The 16,538-nt window shown below is 38.9% G+C and overlaps 1 protein-coding gene across 3 annotated transcripts in view; it reads left to right on the top strand.

Annotated features, from left to right (window-relative positions):
- capn5b (calpain 5b) overlaps window positions 1-16,538 on the top strand; it is a 76,806-nt gene that overhangs the window by 12,236 nt on the left and 48,032 nt on the right. For all 3 annotated transcript variants that reach the window (XM_050037083.1, XM_050037072.1, XM_050037094.1), the window contains exon 2: window positions 2,664-2,837. In XM_050037083.1, the coding sequence (XP_049893040.1) occupies window positions 2,664-2,837 (174 nt within the window). The remainder of the gene's footprint in view (window positions 1-2,663; window positions 2,838-16,538) is intronic.

Below are 16,538 nucleotides of genomic sequence, written 5' to 3'. Positions count from 1 at the left end.
AACACATTGTTGGTGAGGCGTTCAATGACCTGAGAGGCTTTGAATGCTTGTAATAAATCTCCAGTCCATCATCAATAGTTCTGGCTGGCTAGAAGTATTGATTATGAAATGAAATGATACAGGTAGATGAGGAAGTATGCAAAATTGATGACCATGAAAAGTTCAGCCATGAATAATTTTTCTCATCTGAAAAACATATTGACTGTCCAGGACTTGCTGATTATGGTGCTCACAGTGTGAAAGCACAGTCACCACACTCTGTAGATGCAACAAATGAGCATTTTATTTATTATCAATAGATTTTTCTAAATGATTAATTAGCCACATAGTCTGTGAATGTTTAGAAATGATCAGAGCTCAAAATAATGTCTTTCGTTTAAAGCCAGAAAATCCAAAGTAATCATTTTGATCGATAATACTTTAGGGATAAAAATATTTCCATATGCTACTGACGCCTGTTGATCTTCATAACCTAATTTCGTGAAAGTGACCAATCTGACTGTAGCTCTTATTCCTGTTTGTAGTCATGAAAAAAAGAAAATCGAATTTTTATTTTCAACTTGTGTAAAGTTTCTGCCTATTACTACACAAACAGCCTTTTTTTGACAAAGTGACACGAAATGTAAAAAATATAAATATCTTTTAATCCCTTAAAAGAGCGCTCCAGCGATTCAGCTTTGCATTCTTATACATTGTCAGATTCACAGTGGACATTTTAGAAAATATAACGTTGCAATAAATTGTTGCAGCAGAACCTGAGATACCATGTTTTTTTTCCACTAATTTTTCTTTCTTGTCAAAACCTGTCACCTACGTTACCCACAATGCAACTCGATTGCTGACAGCTCAGTCAGAGATTCAGGTGTGTTAATGCAAGTAATGGCTAATGTAGCCCTGAGCTGCACCTCAATAAAAGATGAAATGCACACAACAGAGCTCGCCAATCCTTGTGGTCTTCAGGTCCAACTGATGCTGAATTAAGTGACATCACCTGATTTATCAGAATTCACACAGCTCTCTCTGGAGACACAAAAGACTTTCCTTAAAAATGATGCCAACACACAAGTGCAAAAAACTGCAGTTCTTTAAACAGCCACTTGTAGGCTGGCTCTGAAAGCCCGCCGTAGACACCAATGCCAAAACGCCCAACTCCACAGCAGAAATAAACACGTTTACAGCCTGAACAGTAAACGGCCCTGGCCTCCATAGTGCCCAGAATCATACATTCGAAAACAGTATGCTTACCTTGGGGAAGTTATAGATTTCCTCATGCACCAGCTGGAAGAATCTAGAAGACTAAAAGGCAACAAGTGGATGAACAACAAATGCTTGAAAATGGGATTCATGCAAACAAGGACGATGTTAGTTTGATTTTTGCAGCTGTGGACCGTCAATCCTCAGCCATGGATCGTTCAAGGCAACTGAACTGTAGGCAGTAGTTTGTTTTTTTTTAAAGATATTTTTGGGGGGCATTTTTTAGCCTTTATTTGATAGGACAGACAAGCGTGAAAGGGGGAGAGAGAGAGAGAGAGGGAGTGACATGCAGCAAAGGGCTACAGGCTGGAGTCAGACCCGGGCCGCTGCGGCAACAGCCTTGTACATGGGGCGCCTGCTCTACCACTAAGCCACCGACGCCCCACCATAGGCAGTATTTTGCGCTAGGACCTGAATTTATCACTTGGCATGTAGACTCTTATGACAATGGAAAACCATACAGAATCTGCACCAGTGGTTGCAAAGATTGCTTTTCCCGAAAAATCATAGTTGAATACTTCACACACGAGCAGCGGCCTACACATCATAGATGTAAGACACTGAGTGAATTTCCAATCAACTATTGTTGTCACTCATATGTTGGCATTTTTAGGATTTGGTACATCTCTAATGATGTGACCAGAACTCTGTTTAATGTGTACCAACAAGAATAATTTCCTTGATTTATTGCATAATAAACAGCTTCACTCCAAAAATGACAACCATCCCACCACATCTGGAACTTGAATTTTGTAGACTGATGTTCTGTAGATAGCTTCTGTTGGCAAGTTAGGGACTAGCTGGTGAACAAAGTGGAACATACATCTGCTAAACAATCAGGTGGTTCCTTCAGGAGTTGGTGAAGACAAAACCAGTGTTTATTTGTGTGTATTGAATGTTTCAGTATTGATCATGCCTTCAATAGCTCCATCTTATTTTGCCTCCACACTGACTCACCAGTCCCTCTGTATGCCCTGCCAGTATTCAGCTGATCAATGTGTACATGGCTCCTTTAATGCATAGCAGTGATAATTAGGCTCTGGGGAATATCAGTGAATTGACAGATTAATCATTTTGACCCACTGAATCCAGGCTGTGCTCGAGGCAGCCGCGCACATCGACTTCCTGTTTCCACTGAGGGCTTTCACTGTTCAGGTATTAAAGTCTGCTGGATTCTGCTGTCAGTCAGCTCCATGTGAGTGAATGAAAAAACAAGACGCGTAGTGGGGAGGGGAATTTGGTTTGAGAAATACCAGGGGAGGTTACTTGTTGGAGATGAAATACAGTGTTCATAAAAATGTGTGAGTGAAAGCTTGATGATGTAATGCGTATCCTGTGTGTGTAATATGTGATGTACAACTTTTGGTCTGACCGGCGTCCCTCCTTGTCATCCCTCTTGTGTCCTTCAGGGCTGCAGCATGTTCACTTCAGTGAAGGCCTTCGAGGGGCAGCAGTACTCCACCCTGAAGAGGCAGTGCTTGCAGAGTGGCCTGCTCTTCGAGGACCCCCGCTTCCCCGCCACCGACGACTCGCTCTTTTACCAGGGCAACAGGATCGGACGTGTGATCTGGAAGAGGCCTCGGGTAAGTTGGTTTGTTCAGTAAAAGAGTTTTAATTAATAAAATCTGATAAATATTTTTTAGGTTTTAGGCTGTTGTTAGATCTTTATGACCATTATCTGGCCCCAACAGTTCCAAAATACATACAGTCGTTCAGTATGGATGATAGTTCATGGCACAATTATATGGTAGTAAATAGGGATGTAACGGTACACAGAAGTCACGGTTCAGTTCATACCCCAGTTTAGGAGTCAGTGCAAGGACAGTATAGTGGAAGAAAACAAATGCATAAGGATCTTTTTTTACAGAGGTTACGCTATAAGCCGCTGAATTTTTACACAGAACCAAACAATGGCGGCATCACCCTGCTCCTGTGTGTGACTTCAGACAGCGTGCCGGCATCACGGAATCAAAAGAGACAGGCAGGGGGTGACATGTAGCACATTAGTGCCGGCCTCTAGTGTGACATACAACAAAGGTGTTAACATCGCTTTATAAACAATAACAATGGCATAACATTGCAATCACAATCATTCACCACCCCGCTTATATGGCAGCTGATCTCCTTCTCTGCTCGGAGGGCAAGGAGTTCCTGGATCTAATTGTTTTTCCAATTTGTGGACATTTTTATCCCAGTTTTCTTCTTTGAGTTAGCTGCTAACTGCTACAACTTACTTTTTAAATCTTCTGCAGTGGGTCGCATGCATGACAGATCGTCAACACGTCACACCTGTGCCGCCCATGAACCCGTCCTGCCAGCCGCCCCATTTATATAGACATCGTTTTTTGGCGCTGTTACTACCTCTACACCCGGCTCAGAGGCGGGACAACTCTGTCCCACCGTTCCACAATCGTATCTTATATACAGAACTGTGAGGTGGAATAACAGCACAATATTCCCGTAGTATATTCCCGCAGTATAAAAGGGGCTAAAGACAAACACAGTCCTCTTGCTGGTAACTGAAGTAACGTTTTGTCATAGCTGGCATCTTTGGAAGCTATTCTCATTATAAAAGTAAGGAACATTTCAAACACGTCTGTGTTAAACTAGACGAACACCGAACCAACAGTTTTCCAAAAGACAATAGGTCACAACAGGCTATAAAACTGAAAAGCATCTCTTATGCTATCAAACTGAAAATACAAATTACAGTTTGTTTTTTCCTTGTCCTGGTGATCAGCACCTCTGGGTGATGCCACTGAATGTGTGTTAGCATGTTGGATGTGTTTACATGTACATATTTACAACAGTGAAGCAATTCCAACACACCATCCTCATCTTAGACACAACTCTCTCTGCCGACCGGTAACCTGCAGATGGGTCTACCAGCTCTGGTGTTTCATTTGTGCAGTTTTCTAGTATTGGAGATCTTTTTGAAGGTCTCGTCCCTGAGTGACATTATTGCTCAGTCTTGTGTCGCTCTCAGACGAAGAAGACTCAGGATTTTATTTAAAAATCTTTCAGATAAATTTCAGGAGTGCCTGTTTTGCATGCCCCACATGTTCCACATGTTATCCTAAGTGTGTCGTGCAGTGTGGGACTAGCTCTGCTCTGGTCTTAGTCTTGAATCAGTTTTGCCTTGCCTTGGTTTGGTTTGGTTTTCTCTTGGTCTCAACTTTTCAAAGTGTAGGTCTTGTCTCAGTCTTGATACACTCTGGTCTTGGTCATCACTTGGTTTGGATTATTCCAGAAAATAAGCTCTGTGGCAAACAAACATATATGATACTTACACGTATTGTTCAGGATGATAATCTTCACAAATTAACACCACTTTTATGATTTTAGAAGCTTAAATGCAACTACCAGAAGTAAAAAGCTAACGTTAGGCTATAAACAAACTACACTACGGTGGCATGACTTAATGTCGGCACCACAATGAGGCTGTAAAGCAGTGTTCGGCATGATGATGTTCTCTAGTCTTGTTTAGCCACTTGTGAGCAACTGTCTTTTTTAAGACACATAAAAGTTTCATAATTCACAAGTGGGGTATTTACTGACGTATTTTATGTTGTAGAACAAAATATGAAAGTCTCTTGTTGTAAACACAGACCTTATTTCAGGCATCTAACCAAAAATCCATTCAAAAAAAACATTTACTTTGAGACGAGGGAACTGGGAGTGCTAAAATGCTAACTCATTTCCAGGTTTTAGCACTCATTCCTGGGATACTCTATTTATAAACTATACTGCATCTGTGCCAGCACAGCTGATGTGTTTTCTAAGCATCCAGGACTAAATGAAAATTGGTGCTAATTTATTTTTATATTTCAGATACAGTATATTTTTGATTAATGGGGTATAGTCAGTAAAAGCTGGAATGGAAAATGTGTTTATTAGCTGCATCATATCAGTGCCTGCCTAGGATGTGATTATTAAGTAAAGGTTTCATAAATTACTGCAACACTCAGCAAAATGTCTATAAAATGGTGCAAGAGCTGCATAAAAATCATATAAGGATCGACAGTGAACAAAAAAATTACTTCACTCAATGCGTCTCAGGCGGATTAGACTGCTGTCCGAACAGCTCAGTGCAAATGCATCCAAGCAGCATTTAAGATGGACTGAAATCTGATTGCTCAGATCTGTGGAAGGTTTCAAGTAATCCATAAAAGCACTTTATCCATGTGTTGGTCGTGGCATAGTTGTTATTGCTAACTAGCCGGTGTTGCAGCTGAACTGCAAAAGTGTAAAAGTTATGCTTCTTCTGCCTGTTTTGGCGGTTACCAAACAGCCTCTGCCACCCTCTTGACTGGAGTTGGGGTCACACCAATGTGCATTTAGCTGGAAAAAATGAAACAGACGAACGTAACATCTTATCTGGATCTTATCCAAATATGAGACACTTAAAATGACAAAGTGGATCCCTGACTGCATTAAGAAAATGTAAACACCTGGTCAGTCAGTGAGGTGCTGTTGTCACTTCTAGCTGAACTCCCAGCAGAAATGTAATAATTTTATGTAACTTGGCATATGTACATGGAGTGTAGTTACTGGACCTTTAAACATTCACATCGGGGAGCTCTCGGAGCCAAAGGTCCCTTCATGAAGAGAGTTTGATGACCTATGACTAAATAAATATACTGTAAATCACAGTATGTCAGCAGTCATCAGTCGTTGCTCTTCTTGTGTAAGCCGGTACTATATGTATGTTTCAGTGGCAGATGATATCAGATGCAGGGCCTCAGGATTTAGTGAGCTGACTCCCCTGCCACTGTTATCCCCCCTCACACAGCAGGCTGTGGCTCTGGATGGAGTAACCTCCTTCTGCCTGTGTGCCGCTGCAGCAACAGCCAGCGTGCATTGCCATGGAAACTGGGTCACACAGATTATATGTTTTGGTCTGTGCTGATGTCAGTCATGCAGACTGAAAACTGGAAGAAGTCAAGAGGAGAAAAAGCAGGGGGAGCATCCTTTTCATTTTCTGTCAGGACACGATTTGTATCTCCACTGATGGCAGTTTATGTCACGAGGTTAGGAACCCTGAACAGGCACATTTTCTAAAAAGATTTTTATTGATGCACTTACATGGTAGGGATGCTGTTGATGGCTTGGACTTGAATTCTTAAACTACTTATCTTTGGTGAATTACAAACAACTAAATGAAACTTGCTTTAGTAATTTTGTAAAGGCCATTGTGGAAAGTACATTCTTATATAGAGTAATGTAACTTGTGAGGAGATGAAGAGGTAATGAGTTAAAATGGTTCTGAAAATAAGTTTGTGTTCTCTCTGGTATCCAGAAATACACAGATATCGGCATCTATGTTTTTAGGTTTGACCAATACAAAATGTAAAAACGGACACGATGACTTATTTCAAATGAAATTGATGTGATTAGTGAAATTGCTCAAATTCAACTTTGATTTCAAATTTGACTCACAAATTTCTGCTGTTGGCCATCTGAACAGTGCTGACCTCCGAAAGAATGCAGGGCTGTGGAGTCCGACATAGAGGAGGCTATCGTAGCTTATGATCTGTGTTGTACCATCAACATTCATTTGACCTCTTTTGTGGAAGTATAGACTGCTCCGCAAAAGATAAGTAGTTTGCAGACAGCTATAAGATGCTAGTCTTTTAAATAGATTTGTGAACTTATTGTCCTCTTAGCGAACAAGCTAATAACATAGTGAGACTTGCAATGATGATGAACTTTTATTGTATATTATGGAATTGTTTGATTTTATGATTTATGGATACATTGCTTTTTTTAGCTGTCTTGTAAGGTGTCCTTGAGTGCTTAGAAAGGTGCCTATAAATAAAATGCATTATTATATTATTATACTGTTGTTGTTGTTATTATTATTAATAATGCAGTTAGCAATCTGGTTAGCGTGAAGAGCTTGTTTCCCCTGTTCAGTTAATGTTTCTATTGATTGAAGAGATGCACAGTCCTGAGAACACACTGCCAGAGAGGAGTACAAAGCACAGTAGAGAGGAAATAGACAGAAGCTTGGGAGCTGTGATGAGTGACTATTGCTGGTATGTCCTGGCTGGCTAGCATATTAACAGTTAGCTTGCCACAAACAATAGTTCACCAGCTAGCCCTGCAAGTAGTCACCTAACATCTGGAACCAAATAATAGTGAGTGTGTAGATGAACGGTGTTAAGGCTTCCCCCATTCGGCCAGCCAAAATCCGCCAAATGATGCCAAATGCATCATCAGTGTCATGAAATGATGCGATTCGTGTCATCTGTTGCTCAAGTCTCTCGCTGAAGACATGTTTGGGGAGTTCCCGCTGACACATGGGGAAACCAAAGATTGTTTCTGCACACCGCGGTGACACAGACCTGGTTGGAAATTGGCAAAATATCCCTTTAAGTAAAACATCTTAACTAAAAGTACAAAAGTATTGGCATCAAAATATACTTTAAGAACCAAAAGTGAAAGTACTCATTTTGCAGAATGGCACATTCCAAAATAATGTATTGTATATAATTGCATTATAATTTTAAATGTATTGAACTAATCAAATTTTATCTTTATCCATTATATTATATCATCATTTATTTGTTGAAAATATTTTGTCTTCTAAAACCCAAAACTGCAAAGTCAGTAGTTACTAAAGTTATCAAATACGTGTAGTGGATTAAAAGTAAACAGTTGCGGAAAATGACTCATGTAAAGTACAGTCTTTGAGCAAATGTACTTAGTTACTTTCTGCCACCAACACTATCCCTTCACTCTACTAATCCAGATTGACTGGACACCTTAAACACATGCAGAGTTTCTGCCTCTTCCTGCTAATGGTTACTGAAAGCTCATTCCCAATGCAGTGTTTCATTCAGGGGAGAGTGCATGATAATGAAGTTAAGCATCAAACTACTTTGGGACAGAGTGGGTTTGAGAGAATGAAATGTTCAGAACAATCAAAATTTAATGAAGTTCCTGACAAAAGCTCATTTAAAATATGGCACTCACTCACTTTACAAACACACACACACACACACACACACACACACACACAGAGTCTACGGTGCATTTCTGCACAGTCAAGGTTAGACATTAAAGACCCTCTTACTCCATACACAGGACAATGTGGTCACACAACACACACATAACACTATCTGTATGAGAGTAGATTTGTTTTGTTTGACAATATTCCATAATTCCCACTGAAATAAATCTAATTCCATATGTAAGGCGATGTTTCAATTACCCAGATCTTTATTTCTTGAAAATTGTCAAATATTGGTCTTTATGTCTAATTTCCTGGTTTATAAGCATATTTTTTTTTATCATATTTTAGTATGATGCTGTTTTCTGTTACTGATTACACCAAGACAACAACAGGTTTCATATAAACAGATGTTCACTCGACACACTAGAAAACCGCTAAACAGAACTACTATACGTTTAAAACTCCTCAGGGGACCTTTAAGCTGCCCTAAATGAGACAATCCCTGCTTAAATGTTTCACATTAAAAGCCCTCCAGCAGCTCAAATGACTTTTAATGTGAAACATTTGCAGTGTTGAGTTGCATTTATAGTAACTTAACGGCAGTAGAAAAAGCAATAAATATAACATAACACTTTGTGTTAGAGAACAGAAACACAGATTGATGTGTTTGAAATGACTGTTGTTTTACTGACGGAAGTAAATGGGATACTTACTTATATCTGAAATTTTTTTTTATGTATTTGGTCACAGCTATCATGTTTTCCATATTTAAAAGTAGCGTGGAATCAGGGCATCTAATACACTACAAACTACTAAGAGTAGTAGTACAATAAAGATACTTCATGGGTGATTAAAGGTGCAGTTAGATGTGGCTCCCATACATCACTATTAATGTCAATGCCAAACTGGGAACAAAAGATGTTATGATTTAGTTGCATAAAGTGACACAATAATCCTATTTGCTATCCACCAATGGATCGTAACATACATTATAATGAATGTATGATCATTGAAAACACAGATATGAACCTAATCGCCAGAGACATTTCTGATATTGGATGACTCTACCAAACAAGTGTGATTTATTGGCACATCCATAAGTGATGTTTCAAGCTAGATGCTCTATTCAGACGTAGCTAAATGTACAAAAGACGCCAATTTTAAATACATATGATAGGGTCACATGGTAGTCACATGATGATGCAGGTGAAGTCCCCACAATATAATACATGTATGTAAAGAAAAACATGTACATTTTTATGTATAGAGCAAAAAGATCTCGGTGCATGTAAGAAAAACATCAGGCCAGCGGCTGTCATACTTTCTATATGGCTAGAACTTCATAGAGGCGCCTCTATATTAAATAGGATGTCCTTAATAACTGTATAGGACTTAACTATATCCACCATTACACACAGAGGAGAGGAACAACACATCAGAAACATCAGGTGCATCAGGTGTCCGAATACACAGTTCATAATGAACATTATACAACAAGTAGTTTCAACCAAGCCATCTGATTGGTCAACAAGACATTCAGAATGTGCTCAGATCAGCATAACATAAAATATTACTTCGCCATTTCAATGGCAATGTTGTAACTGCCAGAGCAAAAACCAGAAGGCTAAAAAACTGCTACAGAATGGATGGTTTGTTGTTAACTTTGATCTATAGGGCGAACTGAGTTTGATGAACGGTTGGAAGATGAGTCAGCTGCTGCTGCTGCTTTGGTGCGTGCAGGACACACACATGATCTATATGTGTTCATGTATATGGGCTAAAAGCTTTAGAAGAACTTTTCACTGTCCTGAAATTTTATATAGCCTAATATGTTAACATAAGCACACTGGAAGTCAACATTTATTAAACAAATTTATCTGAAAAATTTTTCTGTTTTTTTTTTTCAAAGGGCCTGAAAAGCTGATGAGCAAAAAGCCACTGAAAAAATGGGTTATGAGGATATCTGATAAACAAATGATCTGACAAATGTTCACGAAAGCCGGTTCCTTGCTGCTGTAATTAACTTAAATAAAACATGTGTAGAACTGTAACTTAACCACTACATTGCATAAATTCTCAAACATAGTTATAAAGGCTAAGTGATTCATTGGATTAAATGAGTTAGTCTTATTTTTTATTAAATCAACTTTCTTTAATTCATATAATTTATAGCTGTGTGCCTCCCTGGAGTGTAGCAAGTCAGAGTGTGACCGCAGTGAAGAAGTTGTTTTTGACAGGCTAAATGCCATCAAATATGGAATGGAGCAGTCGTTAGATAAAAACATGATGTGGATTTTGGAATATTGAAACAGTATTGCTTAAATAACATTCACTGCACGGATAAAGAGATCAAGGGTAAACAAGGGTCATACAAACAGTAAGTAGCCCAAATAATTAGCAGTCCCTCTATACATTAGTTAGTATCACCATGGTGACCTTAGTTAAGACCAACATCCTGTTGTTTTTAAAAATAATAAGAATAAATCAGTACGTATATATGATGGGATCTACAGTACCCTCGATTACTTTCAGTGACATGTTTTAGTGTCCAATGCCAGCGTTTTGAAAGTGATTTCTTTATTCAACAGTGTTGTTATAACACAATAGCGATAAGCAGATTGTAAAAGGTGGCACAGCCATGTCTCACTAATGAACTGCAGGTACATTTGTGAGTCATGCAGCGCTCTTGCATGGCTCACAAGAATGTTTGTTTTGATTTGATAAAGGTGTGAAAAGGAGTGAAATGATGTCAAGTTGTAAATTGTAGGTTTGGTGTTGCAAATCTGATGAAACGTTCCCCTGAGCTGCAGTTGAACATGTGATACACCAGGTTGTCCTTGTCAAAACTGTCAAAACTGGCGATGATGGATGTAGCTGTTGCCCCTGGTAACCCAGTGTTTGTGGATGAAGATTTCAGCGATGTGATGATTAATGGGTTTCTTTATGTTTAGATCTGTATGTTACATTGTGAAAGATCATAGTGGTGGTATACTGACAAACATAATGTTTAGTGCTGTGGTGTAGATTTCTATAAATATCCAAATATAGACATAAATTTCAGTGTCTGCTTCAGAAGAGTCTGGAAAGTGTTGTCCTCTTTAAAAGCCTGTCAGCAGCAGTCTGATATGTAGCAGCCAGTGGATGCTTTAAAAATACAGAATCATCCAGAGTACTAAATCATCTCCATGGATCTTAAGAGACTTTACATTTTTAGCTCATACAACCTCTGAATCTTCCATCTCCACCAGCAGGGACATGACAGTGATGTTTCCTGACACTTCTGTTCACACTCTTTTTAGCTCACATGATTAAACTTGAAACAGATAGCAAATCAGTTTAAAGCCTGATGTGGTAAAAGATATTTTAACATCTAAAGTTGAATCTCAAGGCATTTTTAAACCCATAGTCGGTTTGCTTTGGTCTGGATTCATGCAGTTTTTTAGACCTACTTATATACTAACTCATATTAAACATATATGGCACACTTTATAATTTATTACTGGAGAATGGTAACCATTGGACTGAAGCCCCTTTTGATTAAGTAGCTGCTTAATGATTTAAAACATACTCACCATTTGGACTTGACGTGAGAGGAACAGATCCCAAAAGCCCTGTTTCCACCAAGCAGTCTGGTACAGTTCAGTTCAGTTCAGTTCAGTTCAGTACGCATTTTTTCCTTTTCCACTGTGAAAAGTTGTGGATGGTACCAATAGACTTGTTCGTACCATCCCCGTTTTTGGTCCCCCCTCTGTTGGGGTACCTATCACGCAGATCTGGTACTAAAAGGTGGAGCTGTGAACACTGCAGTCTGATTGGTCAGTAGAGGATGGTCACTCTGCTCAGGGCTGAGTTGTGGCTGGTTTTGAGGCTCATGTAACCACTGTTTATACTGTGGAGAGTTTATTAGTAAACTGTAACTATAAAATGAAAGGATGTTTTGCCGCCTCTCACAGCAGCTATAGTTTGAAAAAAAAAACAACTTAATACGTTGGGCCGACTGCCGGCAACTTTTAAGGTGGAACATTTACTTTTACTCAGTGTTTACGTTTACTCAATTTATGATGTGATGACGATGTTTATCCATCAGCACACCTTAAATTTCATTGTGACAACTTTGACCATTACTTGTCTTTCTTGGATGACATACACTTTTAATAATGAGAGGATCTTCAAGCATTTAGAAATATGTATTAATTTCAACTTGATTATGTGAATTGTATATCTTCTAATCCTTAGAGGGAAAAAAAAGCATGGCGGAGCGTCGTTCCTGTGGGCTACAGCAACACTAAACCCCTGAGCTTGCCTGAGAAGGACTAAATGCACAAACCCACTATTTTTAAATATCCCATGGAGAGAGACTGTCACTGCAGCCTGTTCTGTTTTGTTCCTAAAATGTTGGCGTGCAACTCAGTTCTGTGGACGATAAACAAGGTGCAGACTTCCATCTGTGTCAGCGATATTTAGGAAATAGTGAGTGCTGGATGGAGCGGTGAGTGACAACAACCCCGCCCACATTTAAAAGTACTGTTTGCAGTGGAAACACTAAACAGACCAAGGGTTTAGGTACCATGTCTGAAGGGTTACTTTTGGTTTCAAAGGTACCATACCGAAAGTGTTAGGTGGAAATAGGGCTTATGATGTTCACATAAACTGTCCACATCTTCACCACCTGTGAGAACTGTGGTAACAACAAGTGATCAACAATATTTCAACTTTCTTTAGTTGTGGCAACCTTGTTAAGACTACCATCTGTTAGAAATTGTTAATGATATTTTGGGGTGTAGCTATACATCAGTCTGGAATGATGTATCAATTCAGTGATCAACAATCCAATAGCATTGATGGAAAGTGAAAACATTGATACGTCTCGTCATTTTTAAGATATACCTTTATTTTGAAATCCCCAGTGCAACATCTGTGTCATCATTTACATGCAAGTGTACCTCCTTCCTAAACATTACAACAGTGCTAGCAGATTAGCAGCAGGCAGATAATGGGAAGCAACCAAGAAATACACAATGAAGATATTTACTGAAGAATTACTGAAGAATCTATATAGAAACTTGTGATTACATCCCTACCAATATATTGATAAAAAGGTAGACTACAAGCAAGATTTGAGGGCTTATCTCTATATCTCTGTAAAATTGTAGTTTTGTTTAGCTGTAGCATCTAAAACAGACATATTGTAGTGGTGTTGGAAAGATTCATTTTGACTTAGTTAGGATTAGATTGTGATTTGTCTAAGCTCCTGTTCCAGGGCATAGAAGATCCTCATTCTTGCCCACTGGTGTTTTAGCAACAAAAACCACAAAGACAGTCATTCTCTCACTTATCTGATGCAGTAAAGAGCTTTCTTCTCCACCACAACTCTCAGGGCTTCTGGTAATAATGTGTAGTACGGGAAAAGCTCCATTTTTGGTCAGGGATTGCTGTGCACTTATGCTCCCAAATAAATTAGAAAATGAGGCAGAAAGCTTCTGTTAAATGCAGAGTTGGACGATGAAGTCTGTCTGGTTTGTGCAGTTTCTGACAGAATATGTGAAGAATTATCTCCATAGCAGTGGTGTAGAAAGTATGCATTCATGATGATTATATGTTGACATATTTGTGGTTGATAGCTTAAAATGATTGTATTCTACACTAACAGTTGGTCAAGTTTCTCACAATTTGAATGCAAAGATCAGAGAGGAAGTGTAATCAGTGGCAGGGTGAAGGTTCACAGGCGAACCCCCCCCCTCTGAGGTTGTTGTGCTCGGTGTTATCCCTGCTCAGATGCGTCTAGGCGATATTTATGGCTGCAATGAAGTCCCAGTGGCAGAGCATGCGAGCATAAAGAGCTCTAATAAAATGTTCCCCCTCTCTGTCTGTCTCACATTGTTTCTCGGCCTGTCTGTCTTTCTCCTGCTGCCCTTCTCCTCTTCCTCTCCCCGCGTCTCTTCCACTGATTTGTGTTATTTATGTCTTGACTCGGCTGGGGTGGGCCGATATGACGGTCTGTGCTGTGAGACAATGGACATTTTTCAGCTGACAGAGAGTTTTCTGTACCATTTATACCATGTTGGCTATCCCTTTAATATATCTGAATGCATCAGGTTATTTTGGGCAGATGTTTTTGTCATTATAAACGTCAGAGCTAAATTCAGTCAGTCATTGTGGGCCGTTGACTCTGTATGTAGTGCCAAAGCAATCCCTGGCCCTGTATTACTTTTTACTCAGATCTTTTACTTAAAGGTACAGTGTGTAGGATTGAGGGGGATATATTGGCAGAAATGGAATATAAGTATGTTTTCTTTGGTGTGTAATCACCTGAAAATAAGTGTAGTTGTGTTCTGATTACCTTAGAATGGCCTGTTGATATCTGCATAAGGTGCGGATCCCCGTCGATGGAGATTGCCATGTTGCACCGCCATGTTGCTACAGCAGCCAAGAATGGACAAACCAAACACTGGCTTTAGATAGGGCAATTTGTGTTTTTGCATTGGCCAACATAATTAGCAGCCCCTCCGTGATGAAAGCACTGGAATAACACTGATTTTTTTTTTCTTTTTGTACTTGAAATTGCTTTGTTCAGTGTTTTTACCGGTTTAAATCACCTGGTCTGTTTGTTTCAGTGCGGAAGAGACCTCTGCAGATGATTTGGCTCCGATTAAAAAAAAACGCCTGAATGTTTGTGTCTTAAGCTATCAGAGAAACAAGGTTAGCATACATTCAGTTATCAGAGAAAATAGGTGAGCACACACTAGCAGGTTGTTGGACAGTGGCCCGTCTCCAATGTGCCAAACAGCACAGGAGGAACACTGATTTGTAAAGTAAAACTACCTTTCGGCTCCTGGTAAAAAACCTGCTGAACAGTGAACACTGAAGGAATTCAGGAGAAGTTTCAGCTGATTATAATCTGTAATCCTCACTGCTGGACGCCACTAAATCTCCCTTAATCTTACATACTCAACCTTTAAGTAAAAATAGCATTACTACAGTGTAGAAATACTCTGGTACAAGTAAGAGTCCTGCATGCAACATTTTATTTAAGTAAAAGTAGGAAAGTATCAGCATCAAAAAATACTTAAAATATCAGAAGTAAAAGTACTCACCAGGTGGAATTAGGGCTAGGTACCATTTAAAAAGAATCCATACAAGTACCCTTAAAGTGATACAGATACCAGTAAAGTAATCCATTTGATACCCTACTTGAATCGGTACCCATCATGTGAACAGAAGCAATCACTTGTGTAAAATGCCACCAGACGCAACAGGCTTGTAGTGTTGCTATACTTTCGATTGTTTTGGTGGCATCTTGGCACACTCCAGCTCTGTCAAAAACACCGTGCTCGATTTCACTATACCATAGACTGTATGGGCTGTAGCTGCCACATTAGCGGGCCAAACACATGTCGCATTAAATAGAAGAACACCTGCACTGATTGGATGTCAAACCAAACAGTCATTTTTTTCTAGATCTAGGTACAAGAAAATATCAAATGTAGCTATTGTTTGACTAGATATGTTTCAGTACTACTTGGGTTATTTTGGTCGATGCCTCTTTATCAAGTACCGATGCCCATCACAGAATGGTCCATTTCAGAGTGTCTAACGTTACTGTATATATTGTATTATTAATTTTAAATCTGCAAAGAAACTAGTGACTAAACTCTAAAATCAATATGGTGGAGTAAAAAGTACAATATTTTCAATGGACCCCAAATTGGTACTAAAGTACAGTACTAGAATGCATGTGCTTAGTTACTTTTCACAGTTTGATTTACTTGATTTATCATGCATAAATGTGACAGAGTACCTTGATCTTTAATTTATTTGAAATGTTAATCTGAGTTATTTCAGCTTGGATCTTAATTTCATAGTTTTGACACTGTACTCAGCAGGTTATTGGTAATCACTCTGATACAGGAACTCTGCAACATTGTTAACAAGATGTCAGATAATAAGACAGATTTACCAAAACAAAAAGGTAAATAACTTTTATTTTGAAAATAAAATAAAGGTTAACTTTTAGATTTTTACCCAAGTAGTTAAAAAACATCCATCCCTGTTTCCAGACCAACTTCCAGGTTAATTTTTGAGGTACTGTACTTTACAGATAATTTAAAATTTAAAACTGTCTGACCACTCGCTTCTATTGCCCTGTTTGACTTTGTTGCAGCGATGCCACCCTGTTCCTAGAGCTCAGAAATTACTGGTGAAAACAATGTCATCATAGCAAAACTACCAAAAATAAGAAAGTTACAGTAAACCAGAATCTTCAGAATATTTACTATATAACTATATTTATCAATATTTAGCATTATATAGCATTACACATACACCT

The sequence above is a fragment of the Epinephelus moara genome, chromosome 3 (assembly GCF_006386435.1).
Source record: "Epinephelus moara isolate mb chromosome 3, YSFRI_EMoa_1.0, whole genome shotgun sequence".
NCBI classification, from domain to species: domain Eukaryota; kingdom Metazoa; phylum Chordata; class Actinopteri; order Perciformes; family Serranidae; genus Epinephelus; species Epinephelus moara.
This window is presented reverse-complemented; position numbering and strand designations above follow the sequence as displayed.